This window comes from Lytechinus variegatus, chromosome 6, assembly GCF_018143015.1.
Source record: "Lytechinus variegatus isolate NC3 chromosome 6, Lvar_3.0, whole genome shotgun sequence".
In the NCBI taxonomy this organism is placed as follows: Eukaryota; Metazoa; Echinodermata; class Echinoidea; order Temnopleuroida; family Toxopneustidae; genus Lytechinus; species Lytechinus variegatus.
The window spans coordinates 22,338,423-22,365,724 of NC_054745.1; the positions used below are offsets into that span (position 1 = coordinate 22,338,423).

General features: G+C 36.2%; 1 protein-coding gene across 2 annotated transcripts; it reads right to left on the reverse strand.

The window, feature by feature from the left end:
- Nucleotides 1-1,735: 1,735 nt before the first annotated feature.
- LOC121417223 (tRNA (cytosine(38)-C(5))-methyltransferase-like) lies at nucleotides 1,736-26,256 on the reverse strand. Of its 2 annotated transcripts, XM_041610850.1 has the most exons (10): nucleotides 26,146-26,256; nucleotides 21,335-21,444; nucleotides 19,382-19,458; nucleotides 18,300-18,371; nucleotides 16,134-16,199; nucleotides 14,869-14,914; nucleotides 11,522-12,108; nucleotides 9,332-9,389; nucleotides 4,547-4,673; nucleotides 1,736-2,563 (listed from the first exon to the last, which is right to left on the reverse strand). In XM_041610850.1, exons 1-10 carry the CDS (start codon nucleotides 26,246-26,248, stop codon nucleotides 2,460-2,462), a joined length of 1,350 nt encoding a protein of 449 aa, XP_041466784.1. In that variant the 5' UTR covers nucleotides 26,249-26,256; the 3' UTR covers nucleotides 1,736-2,459. The 2 variants fall into 2 exon arrangements, with proteins under 2 accessions (XP_041466784.1, XP_041466785.1); XM_041610851.1 differs by lacking the exon at nucleotides 21,335-21,444 and having other exon boundaries at nucleotides 26,146-26,231.
- Between the last annotated feature and the right edge of the window lie 1,046 nt (nucleotides 26,257-27,302).

The window sequence follows — 27,302 nt, forward strand, 5'->3', positions numbered from 1 at the left end:
GAAACACCCACTAGGTTGATATGACCTTTATCACACCCAAAGGTTGTGCATACGCAAATGCTTTTGTCACATACACATAAACCATGTAGTATGCCTAGCAAGTGAGTCTTTGAACTCTTGTTGGAATGCTCCCCAGGGAGTGGAAAAGGTGCATACATTGTAAGCGGGCATGCCTGGATCCGATGACCGGGGTAATAATATATTTGTAAAGCCCTTAGAGACATCGTTCCGATGTGTTAAGTGCTTAAAAGCAGGTTCCATTATTATGATTGATTGGGAATGAAGACATTTTTCTGTACAAAAAATATCCCCTCCCCCTTTGGGAAAATCCTGGATCCGCCCCTGTGAAACTCCTGTGCATCTCATTCAGAGCTACCAAGTCTCACGCATTATGCGTGAGACTCAAGCATTTTGGACTCTTGTTCATCCCCTCAAATCTCTGTCTCACGCAACTATCACAGCCTATCCCCATATACATTCTACACAATGTCTGTGATCTCACTCGGGTTCACAGAAAATCTCACGCATAGCTGGTCTTTGAACTTCGCATCTCTGAATAAATTATCAAATAGAACCTAAAATGTTAAGTAGTTCTCACTCATTTTCTTACTATTCTTCATGCGGTGAAATAAGGTTGGCAATCTTAGCATATAATGGTTGATATTTTGACACAGTCAGTTTCCATTACAGCTATTTATCATATGACTTGGCTTACAAATAAATTTGTTCTTTGAATTATTTTTTCTTAATTAAAAATAGAGATTGAAAAATGACAATTGTCTTTACTTTCCACCAATAGAGGGCATACAAAAAATTAGACCAAAAGCTTCAGTCTCTGTATTTTGGTTGTTCCGCTGAACTGCGTTGGCTCCACTCACCATACATAGACCAAAAGCTTCAGTCTCTGTATTTTGGTTGTTCCGCTGAACTACGTTGGCTCCACTCACCATACATTCTCAGCCAATCCAAACCAAGGAAAGTTGTCAGATCTGGGTGGTGTTTCATAAAGCTGTTCGTAAGTTAAGAGCGACTGGTGATCCTTTCTTACGCGCTAAATCATCACCAATGAACATACATGTACCACAAGAAAGGATCACCAGTCATTCTTGAGCTCTTAACTTTGCGAACAGCTTTATGAAACGGCCCCTGGCACTTATCCAATGAGATATATGCTGATGAAACACTCTGCCGTGCGATACAAACGAGTGGTAACACTTCCTTAGTACATGATAGTAGACAAGTTGGTGATGGGACAATGTGACATTGGACCGAATGTAAATAAATCCTGCAGAGTATGTTCTCTTCAAAACTAATCTGACAATGCGCATCAATCACCTTCGGCCAAGATAAAACACATCTCAATTTCAAAGGTCTTGATTTTTTATCTAATTATTGAAAAGCACAACTTTTCACCCTTAAAGTGATTGGTTAACATTGGTTTGACTTCTAAAAAAATCTGAGCTGGAAGGTCACACTTGTCACCTGTGTGTGATATGTTACAAAAATGAAGCCCAGAAAAAATTGCGTTCGAAAATTATTATTTAGTGCTTCAAAAATTGAATTATAAAGTGACCGGAAACAGCATCTTAATTTCATCCCATACACTTGGGTGTACTATTTAGGTGTCTATAAGATGCCTATTTACAAAATGCACTTGTACACGTGTTTCATCTTGGTTTGAGAATTTTTTTAAATCGGCTGCACACAAAGTTAAACAATACCTTATAAATAATATGATTTTACATCCATGGAAATTCCACATTTTTTATTGATGATCCCTGGGTGAACCCCTTCTTTTCTAATGATGAACATGAACAACTTCTGTCCTGTGCCATTTACCTGTAAGAAATATCCAACGGCACCAGCTCCCACCAATTGCTTGAAAAGATGGGTTGGTCTTTACTTCATCAAATCGGTTTCAATCCCAGCCGTGGCATATTTCTCTTCAGCAAGAAATTGATCCCTGTTGTGCTGCACTTGACCCAGGTGAGGTGAAAGGGTACCCAGTAGGATATATTCCTTGAATGCCTTACCACCTGTAAGTAACGGGCACTTAGCATAATAAGCATGCTGTAAATGTGCCATATACATGTATAATGGAATATTATGATAGACTTTTGTAGTCCGAAGAGACTGTGGAGCGTTGTTGTCCATTGGACAAGTCTCCAGGCTTTAAAACAGAGGGTCATGGGTTCCAATCCCAGCCATGGCATTATTTTCTTCAGTGCTCAAGAAACTGATCCACAATATGCTGCACTCCACTCAACCCTGGTGAGGTAAATGGGTACCGGCAGGAAGTTATTCCTCAAATAAAGCTGTGAGCACTGGAATCGGTAGCCAAGCTAAGCCAGGGTAATATAGCAGCACCCAATTAAGGTGGATATGTACGCTACACTAATAACTTCTAGGACTATGATTACTATTCAACTTCGGCAGAGCCATCAAATGAAAAATTGCCATCATGATGAAACCATGTAGTTTATTAGCCTTGCCACAAGTGTCACATTCAGACTGTTGCCTAGCAACCGGTATCTCTGCTTTTTGGTAGCACACTCCGGAAAACCTGCAGATCAAATGAAAGGATGAGAGGTGTGGGAATATAGACGGAGAGTAAGGAAGAGAGAAAGAGAGAGATTAAACCATAAAAATAACAATATTTTTTACAAAATAGTAATAGCAGGGCCCACTGGGAAAACAGTTTTCGGAACTGAAGTGGCTACCCTGGGTAAATACTGGTATACCGTTGTTATTATTTGAAATAATGATATATAAAAATAATAACATATAAGTGATAAAAGATATTTAAGTGATACGAGTTCATTCAAATCAATCAGGTAATATACAAATATTTAGCACAAAGGTTGGCAAAAAGAATATAACATGACCAGAGCTACCAAGTCTCACGCATTATGCGTGAGACTCAAGCATTTTGGACTCTTGTTCATCCCCTAAAATCTCTGTCTCACGCAACTATCACAGCCTATCCCCATAGACATTGTGCACAATGTCAGTGATCTCACTCAGATTCACAGAAAATCTCACGCATAGCTGGTCTTTGAACTTGGCATCTCTGCATGACAAGTTTTGGACCCCATAGAAGCAGAGCTTGTGAAAGGGGCCCCCTTAATGAAATTAACATAACATAATAAAAAAAAGAACATTACAGCAAAAATATTGATGATACATGATTTATGAAAATTCACCTAAACAAAAGAATAAAAAATATATATCCAATCTAACCCAATGTAACTCTCTACATCACATTTGGGGGAATGGTAAGCATTAAGTAAAGAAAATAATTTTCATTTCATTCATAAATTAGTTAATTGATACAACTAAATATAAATGTTTCAAATACAGGATCACAAATTTTCATACTAACTTCGAGACCACATTCCCCTTATAAACAACATGTAATTTACTCTAAATAAATAAATTTGTCTTACTTTCACCAAACAGTGATGTGCACAACAGGGGTTACACGTCCACTGACGAGTGGATACCATGCGTGTCCAAAGAAACAAAAAAAGGAATCCCTTTTTCTATATTAGGCATATTAGGCGTGTTTAGGGGCCGACTTAAAGGTATTGTTTAACTTTGTGAGCAGCCGATTTAAAAAATTCTCAAACCAAGATGTAACATGTGTACAAGTGCATGTATTAGAACTAATAAACCCTGAAAACAACCATTATTGAGAATGAAAAGCTAAAACTACAAGGCGAACCCCGATTTTGTAAATAGGCGTCTTATAGACACCTAAATAGTACACATAAGTGTATGGGATGAAATTAAGATGCTGTTTCCGGTCACTTTATAATTCAATTTTTGAAGCACTAAATAATCATTTTTCGAACGCAATTTTTTCTGGGCTTCATTTTTGGAACATATCACAGACACAGGTGACAAGTGTGACCTTCTAGCTCAGATTTTAAAAAGTCAAACCAATGTTAACCAATCACTTTAAGCGAGGTGTGGGGGGGGGGGGCGGTTAGTACTAAACCCAATGTAAGTAAAGCCGACGTACATGTACATGATCACGTAAGTGACATAACAATTCTGTACTATTACTAAGCTATACTAAAATGTGTTTGTACACATACTAGAAGGAATGCTGGAGCTTCAGATTTAAATGAACACTTATTTGGTTTAAGATAAAATCAAGAGACTATGCAATGCATGAAATACCAGGATTTTAACAATAGGTTAGAAAAACTTGTTAACAAGCAACCCTTGACATACAAAATAATGAAATACTATGAGAATACAATAAAATTAGATAAAAAATAATAAGGTAAATAAATTGAATAAAATATTGCTGTACTTGTTAAGGGGGTAAAAATAAAAGGAATAATTATGGTACCGTTTTGTTTCCAAGACTTGTTAAGGGTAAGGTTTCACACGCCAAAACTTTTTAAAGAATGCATTAAAATATTTGTTAATGGTGTTTTTCAAAACCCCATGGACGCACATGGCATCCACTCGTCAATGGAAGTGGCCTCCCGGGGGAAGTACCCTTTGACAACAAAAAAGGAAGAATTTTGCTCACCAAAATCTTGCGGGAAGTGATGCAAGTTGGCGACCTCTCGTGGAGTGAAGTAACGAAGGCGAAGCGCCCTCAACCTCGCTAATCGCTCCTCCTCACTACATGATCCTGGAGAGAAAGCTGCAGACATCTGTGACAGGATTAACAAAGATTAGGATTAAAAAAGGATATTAAAGATTAATTTCACACAAGAGTGTGGGACTGATGAAAGAATTAATGTCATGTTTCAACAATATTATAATGCAAGTACATGTACCTGAATAATGACTTGGGCACTTACAAAAACATTTCACCCTTGTTTTTGCTGTCAACTGACTTACTTAAATTATGGACTTATCGCTTGGGGTAATGCAACAAATTGGCTGATCGATAGAATATTTATATTGCAAAAAAGAGCTATTCGTGTAATAAATAATGCAGATCTCCGGGCACATACAAATAATCTATTCTTAAAAAATAAAATTCTGAAAATTAAAGAATTGTACACTTTTCAACTTGGACAGTTTATGTTCAAGCTCAATACTAAACAACTACCTTTGCCTCTAATTGATATGTTTTTAAAAAATAGTTCGATTCATAGTCACTTCACTCGCCAAGCAAACTCTTTTCATTTGCCATTGAACAGGACATCATTTGCTCAAAAAACGTTTATATTTATGGGTCCTAAACTATGGAATTCATTTACAATTGATATAAAACAATGCAATTCTATACAAATGTTCAAAAAACGACTTAAATTATTTCTCCTGAATTATTACTAAATATTCAATTCATCAATTTCAAATTAGGCCTTCAGTGTTAAGTGGAAAACCTTTAATAATTTGTATATACTGTGAATGATTCATATATATATTTTTTAAAATATGATGCATATGATTTGTATAATAATGTATATATTCCATAATGTAAATATTGTTACGTTTTTTGTTTGTTTGTTTTATTTCGTTTTTTTACAAAAAAAGGCAATTCAGTTGCTATAAAAAAGTAATTAAAACAATAAGGGGGGCCTACATTTTACAAGCTCTGCTTTTTAGTTGGCCCTCCCTCCCTTTCAAATATTTATATATCTCGATCTGATGATTGTCTATTGTAATTTTAGAATGTAATTTATTTTTTTGTATGTACTTCAAATGTGATTGTAATATGTTACTATGTCAATTGAATTATAATTGTAAATATGAAATTGAAAGTGGAAAATAAATAGTTGAATTGAATTGAAAATTGAACTGACAATAAAGTACCACTTATGAGGACTCGGTTTGATAAACATATATGTTTATGTGAATATATTCATGCCTTCTTTTTCACTGGCCTGTCACATTGTTTTTTGCGTGCAAATCAGACTTGCATGTGCTTCCTCGTGCGAGATACTGTCAACGTGGGCGACCGAGCTGCGGGTAGCAAACATAGCCACCCGCAAGGCTTGCATGGAGCAATATGACAGGGCCTTGACTGTTTCTTTACAACTTGTAGCTTGCAAAATGTTAGCAGGATACACCAACAAGCAACGTGTGCAGATTGGCTTCCTTCATTAAATTATTATTTCAGAGGATTCATGTCCCCAAAGACGGTTTAATAGTGCAATATTTCTGCAACATGCAGCAAAGAAGCTGATATGAAATTTCATATTTAAGACAAGTGGAATGCCTCTGGCCGTCTCACCTGCATCACGCGATTCAACATAGCAGCATTGCTGATTTTGAAAACTACTATACAGCTGTAACTCGCACAAGATGTTCAGTGATATTTGGTTACCGGTACTCGTATTTCCACGTTTTATGAACTAGACCAATACACTTTACAGACATAGAATGGTAATTCAACAAATATCCCCAATGTGGCCAAAGTTCATTGACCTCACATGACCTTTGACCTTGATCATGTGACCTGAAACTTGCACAGGATATTCAGTGATACTTGATTACTCTTATGTCCAAGTTTCAAAAGTCAGATCAATAAACTTGCAAAGTTATGATGGTAATTCAACAGATATACCCATTATGGCCAAAGTTCATTGATGTTTGACCTTGGTCATGTGACCTAAAATACTAACAGGATGTTCAGTGATACTTAATTACTCTTATGTCCAAGTTTTATGAACTAGACCAACATACTTTCAAAGTTATGATGGTAATTCAACAAATACCCCAAATTCGGCCAAAGTTCATTGACCCTAAATGACCTTTGACCTTGATCATGTGACCTGAAACTTGCACAGGATGTTCAGTGATACTTGATTACTATTATGTCCAAGTTTCATGAATCAGATCCAAAAAACTTTTAAAGTTTTGATTGTAATTCAACAGATACCCCCAATCGGCCAAAGTTCATTGACCCTAAATGACCTTTGACCTTGGTCATGTGACATGAAACTCATGCAGGATGTTTGGTGATACATGATTGACTTTATGTCCAAGTTTAATGAACTAGGTCCATACATTTTCTAAGTTATAATGACATTTCAAAAACTTAACCTCAGGTTATTAGATTTTGATGTTGATTCCCCCAACATGGTCTAAGTTCATTGACCCTAAATGACCTTTGACCTTGGTCATGTGACATGAAACTCCAATAGGATGTTCAGTAATACTTGATAAACCTGATGGCGCAGTTTCATGAACTAGGTCCATATACTTTCTAAGTTATGATGTCATTTCAAAAACTTAAGCTCAGGTTAAGATTTGATGTTGACGCCGCCGCCGTTGCCGTCGGAAAAGCGGTGCCTATACTCTCACTCTGCTATGCAGGTGAGACAAAAATAGTTTTGCATGTATTCTAAGATATAAATCACAACATTTAGACATACAGACCCCCCCCCCCCCCCGAGTCAGGCAACTTTCTCTTTTGCGTCAGATTAATTACATTAATTGGTAACACAGGTCCCAGACTGGTGGGCAAATTGCCAATTTGTCTATTGCCATCTCCTCCACTCATCACATGGTCTAACTTCATTTAGTCTTATGCCATTCCATCCATCAACATTTTGTCTAACAACCATTCGGTCCAATCACCACTCTGTCTAATCACCAGTTCATCTATGACCAATTTGTCTCATAAACTTCTGGTCTAACATCCATTCAATCTTCTTTCATCTTGCCCAATTAACACTCATTTCAATTAGGCCAAATAGTACAAGGACTAAATGGATATTGGACCAATTGGTTATTAGACAAAATAGTGAGTGGACGAAATAGCAATTAGACCGTGTGGATAGTGGACGAACTAATGGTAGACCAAATGATAGTAGACAAATCAGCAATTAGATGAATTGGCATTAGACCAATTGAAAATAAACCGGCTGGTGTTACACATTTCTTTGCATGTTATGAGTGACTTTACGAACCAGTGGTAACACTTCCTTAGGAAGTACATACACCAAAGAAAATCAGAGGCCTTTCTCACAAAGAGTAACATGTGATTTGATCAATCTCAACTCTATGGAAATCAATCATAACTTTTCCTCCCAGAAATTTGCACAGTGTCCCTTGTAACCAAAGAGGATGCACTCTGAATTGTCAAGACAATGTATATAAAGCATTCCCCATATCAAAAAACATTTTGAACAAACATGTATGTTAGATGTTGGCGTTGCTGGCTTGCCATAGTTGCGATTGATCTGGGGCCTGTTGCAGAAAGAGTTGCGTTTAAACGCAAGTCAAAAAAATCAATTGCAAGTCCCAAATGCGCGCTGTTGATTGGTTGAAAATCAAGTTGCGCATGATTTTCAGAGTTGCGATTGATTGCAACTCTTTCTGCAATGGGCCCCTGGTCAATTGCAACTATGGAGAGCCAGCAAAACCACCTCTAAAATACATGTTTGTTCAAAATATTTTTCATAAATGATGTAAGTTCTAGATTCACTGCTTCCTAGACAATTCTTCTCTTTGATTTCAAAGGACATTCAGCAAATTTCTTCAAGAAAAAAATTATGACATTGACGAATTTCCATAGACTTGAGATTGATCAGAGCAATCGTAACTCTTTTTAGGACAGGGCCATGGGGTGTATCATTAACCCCTGACCGGAAACGATCACCAGGGCCCCATCTCACAAAGTTACGATTGATCCAATCAATCTTAACACTATGGAAATACACCATTGTCACAATTTTTCCTACCAGATATTTGCACATTGTCCCTTGCAAACAAAGAAGCACACTGAATTGTCAAGAGCGGAGCGTTGTGGCCCAGGGAATTCGTCTCCGGACTTTGAAACAGATGGTCGTGGGTTTCAATCCCTGCCATGGCGTAATTCCCTTTGGCAAGAAATTCATCCACATTGTGCTGCACTTGACCCAAGTGAGGTAAATTGGCACCCAGGATTTATTCCTTGAACGCTTAAGTGCCTATTAATATGGCGACTCAGCGACAGCCGGGATAACAATATGATACCAAGTACCAAGCAGTTGAATATATGCACATAGTGTAAACTGCGCTACATAAATGGACATTATTATAAGACAATGATGAATGTAAGAGCATTCCCTATATCTGGAAAATATTTTTTAAAAACATGTTAGATGTTGGCATTGCTGGCTTTCCATAGTTACGATTGATCCGATCAAAGTCAACATATGAAAAGCATGTTTATTTAAAAAAAAAATAGATATGACTTCTTGATAGTTTTGTGTGTTTTGTTTACAAAGGACATTTTGCAAATTACCTGCAGAAAAAAATTATGACACTGATGGATTTCCATAAAATTACGATTGATCCACAGATTTACGATTGGTTGGATCAATCATAACTCTTTGTACAATGTGGCCCAGATTGAATGAAATAAACTTACATCAGTTGAAAGATCAGTTCTGAGTGTAGATCCTGTTCCCTCCACATAATACGCATACCTATCAAAACACAAATCAGTGTATACTGTATTAATAGAATGGTCATTTAAAAATCTGAGCTTGTAAATTCACTGCCGAAGCTTAAAAAAGATATATAATGTTACAATTGACCAACAATAACCATTACAGTACTTAATTGAGTGCAGAGGAAATTCAGCAAGTGCTTTAACCCTATATAGCCCGGGGGGGGGGGGGGCCTAAAAGGCCCCCCTCTCGACATTTTTCGCGATAATTTCTAAATGCAAAAAAATAATACGCTGAAATTTCATGACTTTTTTTCTTTCACATCTCCCGCACATTTTGAGACCCTATTTGCGAAAATAGATCCTGTTCCCTCCACATAATACGCATACCTATCAAAACACAAATCAGTGTATACTGTATTAATAGAATGGTCATTTAAAAATCTGAGCTTGTAAATTCACTGCCGAAGCTTAAAAAAGATATATAATGTTACAATTGACCAACAATAACCATTACAGTACTTAATTGAGTGCAGAGGAAATTCAGCAAGTGCTTTAACCCTATATAGCCCGGGGGGGGGGGGGCCTAAAAGGCCCCCCTCTCGACATTTTTCGCGATAATTTCTAAATGAAAAAAATAATACGCTGAAATTTCATGACTTTTTTTCTTTCACATCTCCCGCACATTTTGAGACCCTATTTGCGAAAATTGGGGGGTACACTTGTGGAGATATAGCACATATTCGTGACCAATGTCACCGAAAATGGCAATTTCCATCGACTTTTGTGTGTACAATGTATGGGTTTTACAAGAAGTGTTGTCAGATGAATGTTTTTTTTTCTGTTTTTCCTCACATACATGTAACTTTCTTTGGGGCTATCACCAACTATTCTAGATCTAAAAAAGCAACAAAAAATAGAGATTTCAAAACAAAGAAATACAAAATAAATTAAAAACACAGAAATACATAAGAATTTGGAAACACGGAAGGAAACAAGAATATTATCCATCTAATAAATTACTTTGAAACATTCAACTGTCTGGCTGCTAATTAATATTCATTTATCTCTAATTTGCATACGTATTTTCACTTTTTGATGATATAATGTCAAAATACAAAGTAAATATCACCTTTCTTCAGTACACAACTAGAACAAAAAAAATTATGCCCAGACGTGGTAATCAATATATGAAATTCAGAATTTCGAGAAAAATTAACATATGCGCATAATTAATTACTATTATAATCTAATAATTATACACGTTCAATACAGTTGAGTGAGCTGTCTTTTAGATTACATGACTGGCTACTAACATGCTTGATTCCATTGCATTTTCTCAAAAAATGGGGGGAAAACTACAAAAAAATGAAAATTCCTTGAAAAAATTTGAATATTTGCATAATTAATTACATAAATGAAAAATAATATCACAAATTTGACAATGCATTCTTGTAAAATACATAATGAGACACCCACACACCAAATTTGGTTGCAATCGGTCGATAAACGGCCGAGATCTGAGAGGGGGGGTCTAATAGGCCCCCCCTGGCTATGCAATTTCAAAATAGCCCAGGCTATATAGGGTTAAGGAGAAAACTAGGTTTGAAGTTGGGGTTCACTCAAGCATGAGAATTCATACTGTGCAATCTCAATGAAACTTCCAACTTCCAAGCAGTCCGAAAAAGTAGTGTCTAAGGAACTCTTGTATCTTTTCTTTTATTCCACTTCACGGCTTCAAATTTTCACATTATGAAGAAGAATTGCTCTTCCAGGTAGGCTATTTTTTCAATTTTTGGATTTGGAGACTAAATTACTATTTTGGCTATTTACAGAGAACCTTACCTGGTGACTTATTGGTGGTTTTGGGGTGGTAGGTCACATACAATATATACATCTCTCAAACAACCGTGTGTATAAAAAGAACAAGGACAGAAATAGAACAATTTCTTAGGAAATTTCACAATCTGGGGTCTTTAATCATCATTCTATGTATTGGTCAATTTGGTGTCAATCAGTAATGATCTTAAGAATATTCTTCACAAAATAAAGTGCTCTAAGAAATTTTCAAATTGCCATAACTTTGATTGTTCGTAAACAAAGTGGGGGAGATTTAGGTCCCCCATTATAGGTCTTTATGAAACACGCCAATGGTATGGAATTCCTTACGCTTTGGTGAAGCAGCGGGTCTTGGTCTCATCGGCTGTAACAATGTCCATCATGTGTGCATACTTCAGTAAAATCTTGTCCGGTATCAGATATTCCTCCATTGATTCTGTGTCCAGATCGGTTTGAAGGTAGCCGCCTATTTTACGGCCCCCATCATCCTGACAATTTTCCTGTTCGTTGTGTTCACTTGAAGACACCATATCACCACAAAAAGTCACCTCTGTACCGCATGTCTTTTCTTTTTCATTAAAAGTTGATTCCTCAGTCGAATGGAGGTGATTTGTAATCTTCTCTTCTGATTTTGTTCCAACAATTTGCTCATTCGAAGACACCATGGATGATCCAACATGCATTTCACATGAAGATATGTCCACATTCGCCTGCCCCAGTGGGGACAACACAGAGTTGCCACAAACCAGTCTGCTAGGTTCATTTCCTTCATTTGTATTCAAAGGCACGTTTACTCGGTGCTTCACAAGTTCTGAGCCATATTTCTCGTCAAACTTTAGAGGGCGCTGTTTGGCAAGCATGAAGTATCGTACACGCTGATTGGGTATGCCGATGTCCATTGGGGAGAGCAGGAATTCCTAGAATTAAAGCAAAGACAATTTTTTTATATATGAAATGAAGGGGCAAATTCCAGCCCTTTACCAAGGAAATAAAAAAAAGAGACTTTGAATTCATCCCTTTCAAAGTCATCCATGAAAATTCTGCAGATATTTCATAAACAAATTTTGAGTCAAAATGTCTCTTCACCCCAGACCAATAAGAAGAAATGAAGGGTGGGGGCAATCAAATTTTGAACCCCCACCTACATGAACAATTAAATTTGTGACTTTCATGCAACTGCTCTAAATGTTGTATGCAGTTATACTTTCAAGTCTCAGCTTTTGATACCAAGCCATTATTGACCCTAGAAGCGCTGCTGCATAATCGTTGAGATCACGGGTTGTGTGGTCCTGTAGTTAGAGCATGGGACTCGCAATCTCAAGGTTGTGAGCTCGAATCGCCAATCTGCCATTGTCTCCACTTTGATAAAAAGGCCAGTGTGTAATATCTGTCGTCTATAAGGTCAGCCACCATGGCTCATTAACCTAGATGTAAAATGTTTATGTAGGTAATTGGTTATATACCAGCAAAATCTGTCCTGCCAAGTTCCTACAGGAGTTACAATAAACAGAATCAGAAAAATCATATTTTCAAGAACCATTTTTAGTACCTTATTTCATGCAATAAAATATGCATGAATCTGAAGGTGCACGTCACTGTTGGATGGATGTCGTCATCTTTATTACGAAGATCGACGTAATCTGCATCAGCCGGTCATGCAGGGTTTATTTCCAATTCGCCCATTTGCCAACCCGTCTACTCTCATTTGGTCTACATCAGTTCGTCCACTCACCACATGGTCTACTTTCATTTAGTCTCAGGACATTCAGTGTAATAACCAGTTGGTCCAAAAGCCATTGAGTCCATATACAATTTGTTATAGTTTGACTAAGAGTTAAAATGTGCAAAATGAATGATAATGAAATGGATATTAGGCCAACTGGTTTTGTGATGAAATAAATAATAATAATACATGAGATCTGTATAGCGCACTTTCCATTATGATTACATGCTCAAGGCGCTTCAGAGCAGAACAACATAAACTATTTACATATAATACATGTCTGAACAATAAATCAACAAGAAAAAAAAACACTCTTATACAGGTATGTTTTCAGGTAGACAGCTGGCTGTCAACAAGAAAAAAAAACACTCTTATACAGGTATGTTTTCAGGTAGACAGCTGGCAGCCGTCTGTTTCGAGGAGTTTTTAACTTTTTTTTTTAATTTCTCCTCGTACACAGACGACTCGCTATCGTGCAGCCACCATTAGGGGACTTGCCATGCAAAATCCCCCCGTCAGGGCTCTTCAATTTTTGTCTTTAATGAATAAAAATTTTGAAAATTAACGCGACCAAAATGCAAATTAATATTCCCTCTTGGCATTTATTGCCAAAAAACGGAGAAAAATCAAGTTAAAAGGAACCAAAACAGTGACTTACCTCGGCTGTCGCGCAAATTCACTTCCCCGTTTTATCCGATCTTAAGTACATAAACATATGGCCATTGAGTCCCCTGTACAGATCGCGCTAGAACTTCGGTCTCTGTATTTGGTGAGTGAAGCCAACAAAGTTCAGCTGAACAACCAACAGAACAGAGACCGAAGTTTTTGGTCTAGTTTTCAGGTTGCCCTTGAAGGTGGTGATAGACGAAATAGTGATTAGACGAAGTGATGATCAGACCAAACGGTTATTGGACCTAATGTTTATTAGACGAAATGTTGATGGACTAAATGGCAATAGACTCAATAAAATAGACCATGTGGTGAGTGGACAAATTTTTTTTTTCTCTTTCAGTGAATTTTTATTATCCATAACTTCATATACATATAACAAACATAATCATTATACATTATACTGTACATATTATATACAAAATGAAATGAAATACAAAACATATTAAGAAGAAAGAAAAAAAAGAAAACGTTTCAGGATTGAATGGTTATGATGACACATTTGATTTCGTTTTCCATCAAGCTGCCCAAACTATTACATGAAAGAGGGCTGTAGAGTTTTCCATTTCTTTTCAAACTTTGATAATTGTGAGTGGACAAGTTGGCAGTAGACGAGTTGGCAGTTCACCTGCCCGACAGTGCCCTCTGAATTCAGAGATTATGCACCTGTAATGTGCTACACCACCCATGAATTTCTCCCGGGGGGCCACTTACATTGACGAGTGGATACCATGCGCGACCAAAAAAACACGTAAAAAGGATGTCCTTTTCACGATAGGGCACGTTACGTACGTAACATGATAAGGGTGTCAAAAACACGAAAATTATGAAAAAAGGGTATCTATTTCGCTAGGAAAATTACGTGTTAAGGGTCGAATTTGCGGGAATGATAAAACAAAATTTAAATGTTTTATAAAGGATGTCCTTTTTGCCCCAACACTTCGTGTTTAGAGTCCGATTTGCGCGAGGTGTAAAAGGTGGGGTCGTACTAAACCAAATAAGGTAAAGCCGACGACCGAAGGACCCGTAACCATAAAACATTCCTGTGCTTGTTTAGGGGTTCATTTCAGGAATATTTGCCAACCAAGAGTATCGATTTGTTTCCTATACTTGTTAAGGGTAGGGTTTCATACGCCAATACTTGTTAAGGGGTGCATTTTCAGAATATGGAAATTACGTGTTTAGGGTGCTTTTCGAGACCGCATGGTCGCGCATGGTATCCACTCGTGAATGGAAGTGGCCCCCCCCCCGGGGAATTTCTTCATTTAACCAAGCACATTATTACCTGAAAGTTGTAATTGCACCTCTGCAGGGTATCCACAAGGAAATTTCTGCAAAAACAATAATACAGGAAAACATTCAAAACTGGTTAGAAATATTATTCATTCTGATACCAGTGATCCAACTCTGAAGTCCGGTTAAACGATAAATACCAGTACAACATCAAAATGAGTTTGAATAGAATCCAATAAAAGTGTTTGTATAAATAAAAAATATGTGCCAAATGGCTCTGGGGAAAAGGTGCATTATTGAAATGAGAAAAATAAGCACAGAATTCCATAAAAAGACAGGTATTTTTGCAAACAATGGTAATACACTGTCCGACATATGCCTTTTTGCGTTAGCGATCATCAGAATTACCAGTTTTCAGTGAGATTTCATGATTTCACAAAGATCAGTTTATTTCAATGTACCAGAACTAGATCTATAATAAGCACAGAATTCCATAAAAAGACAGGTATTTTTTGCAAACAATGGTAATACACTGTCCGACATATGCCTTTTTGCGTTAGTGATCATCAGAATTACCAGTTTTCAGTGAGATTTCATGAATTCACAAAGATCAGTTTATTTCAATGTACCAGAACTAGATCTATAATAAGCACAGAATTCCATAAAAAGACAGGTATTTTTTGCAAACAATGGTAATACACTGTCCGACATATGCCTTTTTGCGTTAGTGATCATCAGAATTACCAGTTTTCAGTAAGATTTCATGATTTCACAAAGATCAGTTTATTTCAATGTACCAGAACTAGATCTATAATATGGTGGCATTTGATTTTTATTTTAACTAAGGAAAGAATTGTTTGCTGCAATTACTGTTTTTTACCTTTAACTTTTTCAGTGTAGACTGTATGTCTGAGCTACGCTAAGGGGAAGCTCAAAAAATGTGTTTACAAGGTACATTTCCTACATTGTCCTTTCCTTAAATGCTTTTATGATGTTGAGAGAGAAAACTCTTTTTTATTCATTCTTCTCAGAACTGAACCTCTGTTGTAAGAGATTTATCTCAAATTGGCACATCCATTGCCGATCCATAACTCTAAACCAACGTTTTAGTGAAACTCCCAAGTGGTATTTCATAAAGCTGTTTTAAAGGGGAAGTTCACTCTAATGATAAAATGACTAATAATAGAAGCATTCAAAACATAGGGGGGGAATTTTGTTGAGATGTGATAAAAATGCAACAAGTTTTTTTCATGATGCATTCCTTTGGCCTACTGTACTCAGGAAAATGTTGAATGATTGGATATGGTTTAAATATACCTTGTTTCTGAGGTCTCAAATCCTTTCACATTTTCAACCAGCAAGTAAGTTGGTCTCTTGGCCATTCTGTGAAAAGATAACACAATAAATAAAGAAAATTGACTGAAAAGGTTGGACCTTATTCCTCTCTTTAATTGTATGCTCATGAAAGTGATCAACTTAACCCTACGTGACTGGGGTGGGAGGGGGTCTATTTAACCCCCCCCCCAACGAATTTGTCACTTCGCCGCCTTGCAAAATTTTGAACTTGGTGACTTTTTACTTTCAAGTCTTGGGCATCAGCACACGTATACACGATTTCAAAATTATGCACATTTTAAAGTGCATGTCAGACACAAAATTGCTCTAAAGTGTGATTTCACATACAAAGTCAAAGAATGCAATTGTGTTTTCAACAAAAAAATCATGAATATAAAATTCTTACTTTTGTTGGTTTAAATGTATTGATTTTAAGCTACTTATGATTGTCTGGGTCCCCCACAAACTTCATAGAAAAAAAAAACAATAGAAAAACAAAGGTTAAAAAAAACTTAGAAATACATAAGAATTAAAAAAAAAAAATACTAGAAAAAATAAAGATAAATGAGATTAACTGTTTAAATTAGGGCAATGTCTGAATTGAAATTATCATTTATTCCTGAATGAGCTATCATGCTTCAAAAGCATATTCTGCTGTATGCAGAATATTGACTTCTGAATTTTTTTATTATCGGTTGTGGCAGATATTGGGACAACTTAAAGGAGAATGAAACCATTGGAACAAGATAGCTTGTGTGAAAACAGAAAAATCAAAGAAACAGATCAACGAAAGTTTGAGAAAAATCAGACAAATAATGAGAAAGTTATGAGCATTTGAATATTGCAATCAATAATGCTATGGAGATAGCAAATTGGCAATGCGACAAAGATGTGTGATGTCACTTGTGAACAACTCTCCCCATTACTTTATTATATATTTCACTTGAATTGCCTCTTTTATCACATCTATCCATAAATCATGTGTTCTTTCTACATGAGGGCATGTAATACATATTTTTTAAGAATACATCATGGATAAAGAGTTTGTATCATCATAAGAAAAAGCAAAAGAGACATTTTGAGGGTATTTTATAGTCCACCGAAGGGAAAGTTGTTCATCAGTGACATCACACATCCTTGTCGCATTGCCAATAGGAGGATCTCCATAGCATTAGTGATTCAATATTCAAGTGCTCATAACTTTCTCATTATTTGTCTGATTTTTCTCAAACTTTCTATATTCTTATTCTATGATTTTTCTGTTTCTACACAAGCCTATTTGTTCCAAAGGTTTCATTCCCCTTTAAGAAAAGTTGAGGGCAACTCTAGAAAAGTTGCTTGCCTCTAATCATATATTTTAGGGGTAAGTTTAGCTGTCAAGAAGTTGAAATTGCCCGCCGCCCTTGTAATATATTTTCATCAATGCTCAAATGATTTGACATTCAGAGTGGACACACAACATTGGGGCTCAAATAAACTGGCTGTGATGCAGACAGTCAAGTCTTCTTGGCAAACCCTTCACTCAAGTTACGGGTCTGAATGTGCAGCCTACTAATGCCTTGTGTACTGAAGGCCTTCTCGATCAGGATTGAAACATGTAATCAATAGAGATGCTCTCTCTTGCATGTAATCAATAGAGATGCCTTTTTGAAAATATCTCCTTGATGAAATTTCTTGTTTAATACTCTGGTATATAATAATAATAATAATAACGGTATACATGTATGTACCCAGGGTAGCCACTTCAGTTCCGAAAACTGTTTTCCCCAGCAGGCCCTGCTATTATTATTACCCGGCTATGCTAGTCTCCCAATTCCGGTGCACACAGCTTTTTGAGGAATTACTTCCGGCCGTAACCATTTACCTCACCTGGGTCGAGTGCAGCACACTGTGGATAAATTCCTTGCTGAAGAAAATTACGCCATGGCTGGGATTTGAACCCACGACCCTCTGTTTCAAAGTCCAGAGTCTAATCCACTGGGCCATGACGCTCCATGTATCTAAGTCTGTATATTATAAATTTCTTTGTTGGAGATGAATTCTGGTACAGGAAACGACATAAAATAAAATGTTCACAGAATTGAATAAAACTTACAAAGAATTACACTCCCCCCCCAAAAAAAAAAGAATGAAAAAAAATCAACTTACTCTGGTAGATTCCTCATGATATTGAAAAAGGCATTTGTCCTTGCATCATTTTTATCTCCTTTCAATCCTACTCTGATAACAGGAAAATAATGGAGAAAAAAAAGTAAATATTGTTGTCACTGCATTGTATTTTGAGGGGGCAAACATCACATATTGGGCAGAAAATCTGAAAAGTTACAAGCTAACAAAATGAGCCCCCTCCTTGAGATCTATGCCCTATGCCATTACCATGGCAACACAGTCTCCAACACACTTTGAAAGTGAATCTTGCATGTCTTTACTCAAGATAAATGTTTGTGTCAAACTTCAAGACAGGGTTCCCAAAGACATTTTAAAATAGAATTCCAGGACTGAATTGCTGCTTTCCATGACTTCCCAGGAGTTACATGTATGTAGAATTTGGGCTGTCACCAAACTGGGGAAAAATGGAAAGCATGAACACCAATTATAATAGCAGAGTACATGTATGATCACAGAGTACAAGAGTTGCAAGCCACGACAAACTAAAAAGCTGGCATAGCCAAGAGGTAAATAATAATAATAGGCATTTATATAGCGCCATCTATCTAGAAATATATTCCATTCCGAAGAGCGTTGGTATTATTATTACCCCAGCTTTAGCTCGAGCTGCCTCTCAGCGCTCATGCATTCAAGGAATTAATCCTGCCGGGTACCCATTCACCTCACCTGGGTCGTGTGCAGCACAATGTGGATAAATTTCTTGCTGAAGGAAATTACGCCATGACTGGGATTCGAACCCACGACCCTCTGTTTCAAAGTCAGATGACTTATCCACTGGGCCACAACGCTCCACACTATAAATACTATTCCATGACTTCACAAATTTTCCAAATTCTCTGACTTTCCATGACTACAAATTTTTCCAGGAATGTCTATGAGTGTGGGAAATTTGGAACAAATTTGGAAAAGGGAATTGCATGTTTTCACCTGAAGCCCAGAGTTGGCGCCAACTTTCATGAGCACATCACGGCAGGACTTTTTCGCATTTTGAAAATATTGCCCCCCCCCAGCTTACATGTAGGGGTTAAAACAAAATTATCATAAGGGTGAACGTCAAATACCTAGTAAATGGTTGACATGGTGGGCTCATCACAAACATATCTGCATCAAAAGAAGAGAAGTCATCGGCAGTAAATCCCTGTGTTTAAATGAGAAAGAAAAATTACAATAGCATAAAGCAGAATACCCCCTCTATAGTACATTCCAGAAAAAGGAAAGCAGGATTACCAAGCCTTTCTTCTTCAAAGGCAAATGAATTATATTTTATATATTTTATGTATATCATCATGAAATTCAATCATTGCTCTGTATACTGTATTTTGATAACTAATATGAAACCAACACCTCATGCACAAGACAAGCTTGAAATTTTAATTTCAAATTCAGGTTGCGCAGAAAAATTGGACAAGCATGGTTCAAGATATGGCGACCGTTCTAATTTAACAATTGGCTCATAAGCATTTCTTTTGTATTCACTGTAAAGTTTCTCTCACTGATCTCTGAAATGAGAGTGGATTCAGTGTCACAAACAAGTTTCTGCACAAACAATTTCTGATATGCCTCAATATTTATTGTTTGTAGAAACAGTGATTTTCCATTTCAAAAAATTTTTTTTTCCATTCTGAAAATCTGTAATTCTGTCTCAACTTGATCTAAAACTGAAAATTCTGTTTTATCACTGAAAATGTGCACATCAAAAACCTGAATTCCATTTTTCCAAAGGTGAATTCCATGAATTTTTGCATGAAAAGTGTAAAAACCTAACGGAATTTCTGTTTTATTTTATACCAGTAAAACGGGAAATCACTGTCCCTATGTTTAGTTTCAATCAACCATTTGCTATTAAAGCTGTTGGTCTCAAGTTGAGAAAAAAATCCACTATTATTATAAGTGTCAAATTTATAGTAAAAAATATTTTAAAATTGTGAAATATCTCTGAAAATGGGATTACTTTTTTGTGGGATGCACTCTATAGTAAATAAAATTGGTACAATAAATACAATGTAATTGTCTTGTCTTTCCATGGATGCTAACAATCATAAAAGATTAATAAAAAAGATCAGTTAAATTTAGCCTTATTTTAAAAAGACACCTGTCCTGCAATGTTTTGAATTTCACAGTAGTTTCAAGCAAGATCTCTAGCATTGCTATCTTTTCTGCTTTCTAGTTAAAAATGCAACGTTATGAAAAGCATATTACTTGAATGTTTTGCTAAATGCATATTTTTTTCGTTTTCAAAGGGTAGACACTTCAAAAACCTGAGAAACATGTAAGGGATGGCATCATTGGTTCACTAATTTCCTTAATGAATCCTCATAATCTTCAATGTATTGAAAAATGCCTAACTTTGCATATTTGACTTTGTTGGAAATCACATTGTTACAATTCAATGGTCTCTAATCACAACCCAAATTGACCTTTAATAGAAAACTCTAGATTGAAATCATCAGATAATGAAAAATATATAAGTTTAACATTTTTTGTGCAACAGATCCATATTCAGGTGTTGATGATGTCATTTCTTTACGTTTCATTTGAAGAAATGCCATAGAATTGACATTTTCTGCTCCATCTACACAAAACCAGAAAGTCATTCCTTATTTTAATCTGTAAGATCTTTATTGCTGTATTAAACTTATCTTCTTCTACTTTCTTTCTACTTTTTCGTCTACTTTCATTTAGTTTAATGCCATTCTGTCCATAAAAATTTTGCCAGACAACATTTTGGTCTGATAACCATTTGGTCCAATCATCACTTTGTCTACTCTAATCACCACTTTGTCTTTGACCACTTCGTCTCATAACCAGTTGTTGGTCTAATATCCATTTTATTTTCATTCATTTTGCACAATAACACCTAGTCCAATAAATGGTATATGGCGATATGGTAAGTGGACGAATTGGCAATTAGACCATGTGGATAATAGACAAACTGATGGTAGGCCAAATGATAGTAAATGAAATGGCAATTGGAAATGGCGTTAGATGAAATGGAAATAGAAAGGTTCACCAACCTCCAAATTCCTCTGCATCAAATTAACATCAGGAAAATTGTGTTGATAGACTGCATTTGCAACTGTGTTTATTTCCACCGCAGCAACCACAGTACATGGGACTCCACATGCTGAAATACAAAGAGGAATACATGTAAGTTCATGGAATTTCGAAAAGCACCCTAAACAAGTATTTTCCAAATTCTGAAAATGCACCCTTAAGTTTTGGAAACAAAACGGTGCACTTGAAAAGTATTCCCTGAATTGACCCCCTAAACAAGTACAATAACATCTGATTTGTATGCCATCGACGTGATCACGGACGTCTGCTTTACCTTTACTTTCAGTGGGCGGGTTTAATACCACCCCACACACCTCACTGAAATACATGTAGGACCCTAAACACATATTGTAGGGGCAAAAGTACATCCTTTACAAATTTTTACAAAATTATTTTTTACTCTCACATATTGTACCATGAACACATAGTTTTCCTGGAGAAATATACCCTTTTTTTCATTATTTTAGTGATTTTGACACCCGTATTACGTTAACATACTTAACGTGCCCTACATGTATCTTGAAAAAGATATCATACATATAAGAATTGTAAGAGCAATTACATTCATTTTATTTAGATATTTTCTATTTAAGGATATTCGAGAATAGTATATAATGATTAAGAACATTCCAGAATGTCTCACTAAAGCTTTGTTAGGCATGTCTATTTAAAGGTCAAGTCCACCTCAGAAAAATGTTGATTTGAATCAATAGAGAAAAATCAGACAAGCATAATGCTGAAGATTTCATCAAAATCGGATGTAAAATAAGAAAGTTATGACATTTCAAAGTTTCGCTTATTTTTAACAAAATAGTTATATGAACGAGCCAGTTACATCCAAATGAGAGAGTTGATGATGTCACTCACTCACTATTTCTTTTGTTTTTTATTGTTTGAATTATACAATATTTCAATTTTTACAAATTTGACGATTAGGACCTCCTTGCCTGAAGCACAAAATGTTAAAATAATGGAATTCCACGTGTTCAGGGAGGACGAGAAAATAAAAATATTTCATATTTCAAACAATAAAAAACAAAAGAAATAGTGAGTGAATGACATCATCGACTCTCTCATTTGGATGTAGCTGGCTCGTTCATATAACTGCTTTTGTGAAATGAAGCGAAATTTTGAAATGTCATAACTTTCTTATTTTACATCCGATTTTGATGAAATTTTCAGTGTTATGCTTGTTGAATTTTTCTCTTTTTATTCAAATCAAGTTTTTGTTGGGGTGGACTTGTCCTTTATTAATAGGTTGAATAATCTCTGTTATTTATGGAATGTAGACAACAGACTAGTGACAGTGAAAAGAACAATTGGCTTAGCTATGTTGTTTACATTGTTAATTTCACTGAGGTCATTCAAGAGGCTTCTAAAATTAAACTGTTCTAGAAATTGGCAGGTCCTTTTTGGAGACAATGCTAAAAGCTTCCAGAATAGTGAATAATTTATACAGTATATAAGCTGGCAGTTTCTTCAAGGAGATCATCATATCAGATCAGAACTCAGAGTGTCACCACCAGACTTTATGTCAGAGCATAGTTTATTTCCACCTGGAATACAACATTTATCTTCTGTGGAATTATTTGCACGCCATCAATGAACTGTTTGCACTTACTTTGAGGAATTCTCAGTTTTCATCGAGATTATCATTTATTATATCAACCTGTTTTACTTCTAACCTGTAGGTGCAGGTCAAACCGATCGCATGCCATGTTTTGAAATCAGCCGTGAATAATACGTGTGAGGAAAAATATACTGGCCCAAAATCACTAATTAAAACAATTTTGAAGATAACCGGAGGATGGACACGGAGTAAAATACGCGTGAAGAGTAAGAAACTAAGCTATTATATTTTTTACGTTCTCTTTATATATTTTCTATAATTTTTACAATAAATAACATTTTCATCATCCCACCTTTGTCACTCGGAATATCTGATCGAGTTCACCATCGCGAAGTTCGGGTAGGTGGAGCGTACATATAGTGTAGCGGTAGGCCTAGTGAAGTGGAGTGGAGCCTGCACAAAGATCGCCCGAGGTACATGTAGGTGTAACCCAGGGAGTACCGGCCCGAATAACGGGCCGGCGCCCAGGAGCTCACTGTGTATCTACCCATACCCACGGGACAAGGGTAGATTATGGTCAAAATATCTAGCAAGATAAATTATGAAAACAGAAATTATGCACTTACCATGGATGAAGGTCTAACGAGTGGCAGTTTTCCCGACATCTGGGCACAAACTGGAACCTCAAAAAAAAACCGAAAAGTTCTCTCCTTCTACCCCCATTTCGATCGGCCATTTTGTTACAATTCATAACAAAAATGGCCGATCGAGACGGGGGTAGGAGAGAACTTTTTGTTTTTTGAGGTTCCAGTCTGTGCCCAGATGTCAGAAATACTGCCACTCGTTAGACCATCATCCATATAATCGTAGTAAGTGCATAATTTCTGTTTTCATAATTTATCTTGCTAGATATTTTGACCATAATCTACCCTTGTCCCGTGAGTATGGTCAATTACACGGTAAGCTCCTGGGCTCCCTAAGTTCCCTGGGTTAATGTAGGTGATGATCTCCCTGGGTTACAACCCCACAAATTCCAGCAGTACCGTATGAGCACTAGTATTCAACCCGGCAGAATTCAAAGATTTTGACATATTCCCGAAAATATTTAGAAATTGGGAATTTATCTTAATTTCATATTGTTGTTTTCAGGGTAATCTGTTGTCGGTATTTTCTTTATCAATCTGTCAACTGTATGCGCGTAGGATCGAATTATGCGGCGATTAGACTGGAACCTCAAAAAACGAAAAGTTCTCTCCTTCTACCCCCGTCTCGATCGGCCATTTTTGTTATGAATTGTAACAAAATGGCCGATCGAGACGGGGGTAGGAGAGAACTTTTCGTTTTTTGAGGTTCCAGTCTGTGCCCAGATGTCAGAAAAACTGCCACTGGTTAGACCATCATCCATATAATCGTGGTAAGTGCTTGATTTCTGTTTTAACTATTTATTCGGAGAATTATTTTGACCATACTTCACGCTTGTCAGGCGAGTATGCCTTTACACGTAAGATCCTGGGCTCCCGCCCGCTATGCGGGCGGTAGTTCCCTGGGTTAGTGATTAGTAAGTTATGGCAAATTTACACTCCACTCATTCAATGAACAAGGTTACAATATAACCTTGTTCTCAGTTATATCTCCATGTGTGGCAAAATAAGGGTGGCAATGTTTGGCTTATTTTCTCTTTTTCTTTGGGGCAAATGCTTGATTTTTTTTACACTGACTGTTTCCATTACACCTATTATTCATACAACTTGGCTCTTATTTAAATTTGATTCTTTAAATCATTTTTTTCTTAATTAAGAATAGAGATAAAAAAATGAAAATTTTCTTGCCATATTACTTTCCACCAATAGAGGGCGTACACAAATATATGCCCAAAATTCAAGTTTTTGAGCGCTCTGGTGAATGAAAAAATTATTCCCAAGTTACTAATGAAAAATAAATTGCAACTGTATGGAAATTAGTAATTTTGGTCACAAAAGTGATATTTTAATGATTTTTTAAAGTGTGTGCTCAATACAGCATTGGCATACCATAGTCCTACCCACTTGTTCACTGCTACCACCCTGCCTGTGGGGAATCTAGAAGTAGGACTATGGTATGCCAACGTTGTACAGAGAACACACTTTAAAAAATCATTAAAATATCACTTTTGTGACCAAAATTAGTAATTTCCATACAGTTGCAATTTATTTTTCACTAGTAATTGGGAATAATTTTTTCATTCACCAGAGCCCTCAAAAACTTGAATTTTGGGCATATATTTGTGTACGCCCTCTATTGGTGGAAAGTAAAATGGCAAGAAAATTTTCATTTTTTGATCTCTATTTTTAATTAAGAAAAAAATAATTTAAAGAATCAAATTTAAATAAGAGCCAAGTTGTATGAATAATAGATGTAATGGAAACTGTCAGTGTAAAAAAATCAAGCATTTGCCCCAAAGAAAAAGAGAAAATAAGCCAAACATTGCCACCCTTATTTTGCCACACATGGAGATATGACTGAGAACAAGGTTATATTATAACCTTGTTCATTGAATGAGTGGTCCTACCTGTAGATTCTCCATAGGCCAGATGGTAGCTGAGAACACTCATTCAATGAACAAGGTTATAATATAACCTTGTTCTCAGTTATATATCCATGTGTGGCAAAATAAGGGTGTTAATGTTTGGCTTATTTTCTCTTTTACTTTGGGGCAAATGCTTGATTTTTTTACACTGACTGTTTCCATTACACCTATTATTCATACAACTTGGCTCTTATTTAAATTTGATTCTTTAAATCATTTTTTTCTTGATTAAAAATAGAGATCAAAAAATGAAAATTTTCTTGCCATATTACTTTCCACCAATAGAGGGCGTACACAAAAATATGCCCAAAATTCAAGTTTTTGAGCGCTCTGGTGAATACAAAAATTATTCCCAAGTTCCTAATGAAAAATATATTGCAACTGTATGAAAATTAGTAATTTTGGTCACAAAAGTGATATTTTAATGATTTTTTAAGTGTGTGCTCTGTACAACATTGGCATACCATAGTCCTACCTGTAGATTCACCACAGCACAGGCAGGGTGGTAGACAAGTGGCAGTGATTGAGTGAACAAGTGACACACTCTGACTTTTCTGCTTAAGTGCTTAAAGTCTGATTTTCACCAACAGATTGTTAGAAAAATAGAAGAAAATAAATCTGAATTGACCAAATACCTTTGACAGCACAATGTAAACCGCCGACGCCGCTGAAAAATTCTACGACACGGAGATTCTTTGTTCCTTTCTCACGACAGTATTGCGCACTGGAGGCTGCCATCTTAGAAATAGTCTATCTATGAGGTGCATGCGAGCATATCATGCGAGCCTCAGATCTGGGGAGCGTTTCATGATATTGATGAAACGTACGCCCCCCTGTATCCCGATCAGTGTTTCCACAGCTCAAAAATAAATTTCCCGAAACTGAATCCCAAATTTCCTGAAATTCATAGATATTTCCTGGAATTTTCAAATTTGATTTTAAACGAAAATCGGGCAATAATATACAGCAAGCCTGAATTCGGCCTAGGTGGCCAAAATCAAGGATTTTAGCATTTTCATTGTTCACGCCTCTATGCGAGCGCGGAGCGCGAGCGGAAAATTTTGAGCTACGTATGGCTGTAAAACATTATTAAAATGTAACCAGAATATCATGAATATTGATAGTTTGTACGTTTAATTGTTGTTTAATTGTAATTTTCGGATTTCCCGAAATTTCCTGGAATATTTTCATTTCCCGAACCTATCCTGGAAAAAGTAAAAATTTCTTGAAATTGAAATTTCCCGAATTTCGGGAAGAGTGGAAACACTGATCCCGATTATCATGCATGCTGGGGCCTTTTCCTGTTTGGTTTGGTCGGCTATATTTTTGCCACTGCTTTTTGGAGCTTTGTTTTTTCTTTAAAAGGATGAATATCTTCTTTCTCCTTCATTTTTGTTTTGTTCTATGCTATATTTTCCCCCCTTACTTTTCTACATTTTTTTCTCATTTTATTCTTTCTTTCAGTAGATCTCATCAATTTATCATCATGATTTTTCTTTTCTCTCATTACTTATTTTTCTTACATTTCTTTTCTTTTCTTTAAGGCTTTTCTTTTTTTTCTTTTAATTTCTTTCCTATTTTCTTTTCTTTTCGTTTTCTTTCTGTTATGTACCTTTTTCTGTCGATTTTCTTGTCTCTTTTTTGTCCAATTCTTTATTCTCCTTTTAGCCTTTATTGCAAGAATTTATCTTGTGTTACATTGAATAGGAACTAGCCCCGGGGGGGCCACTTCCATTCACGAGTGGATACCATGCGCGACCATGGGGTCTCCAAAAGCACCCTAAACACGTAA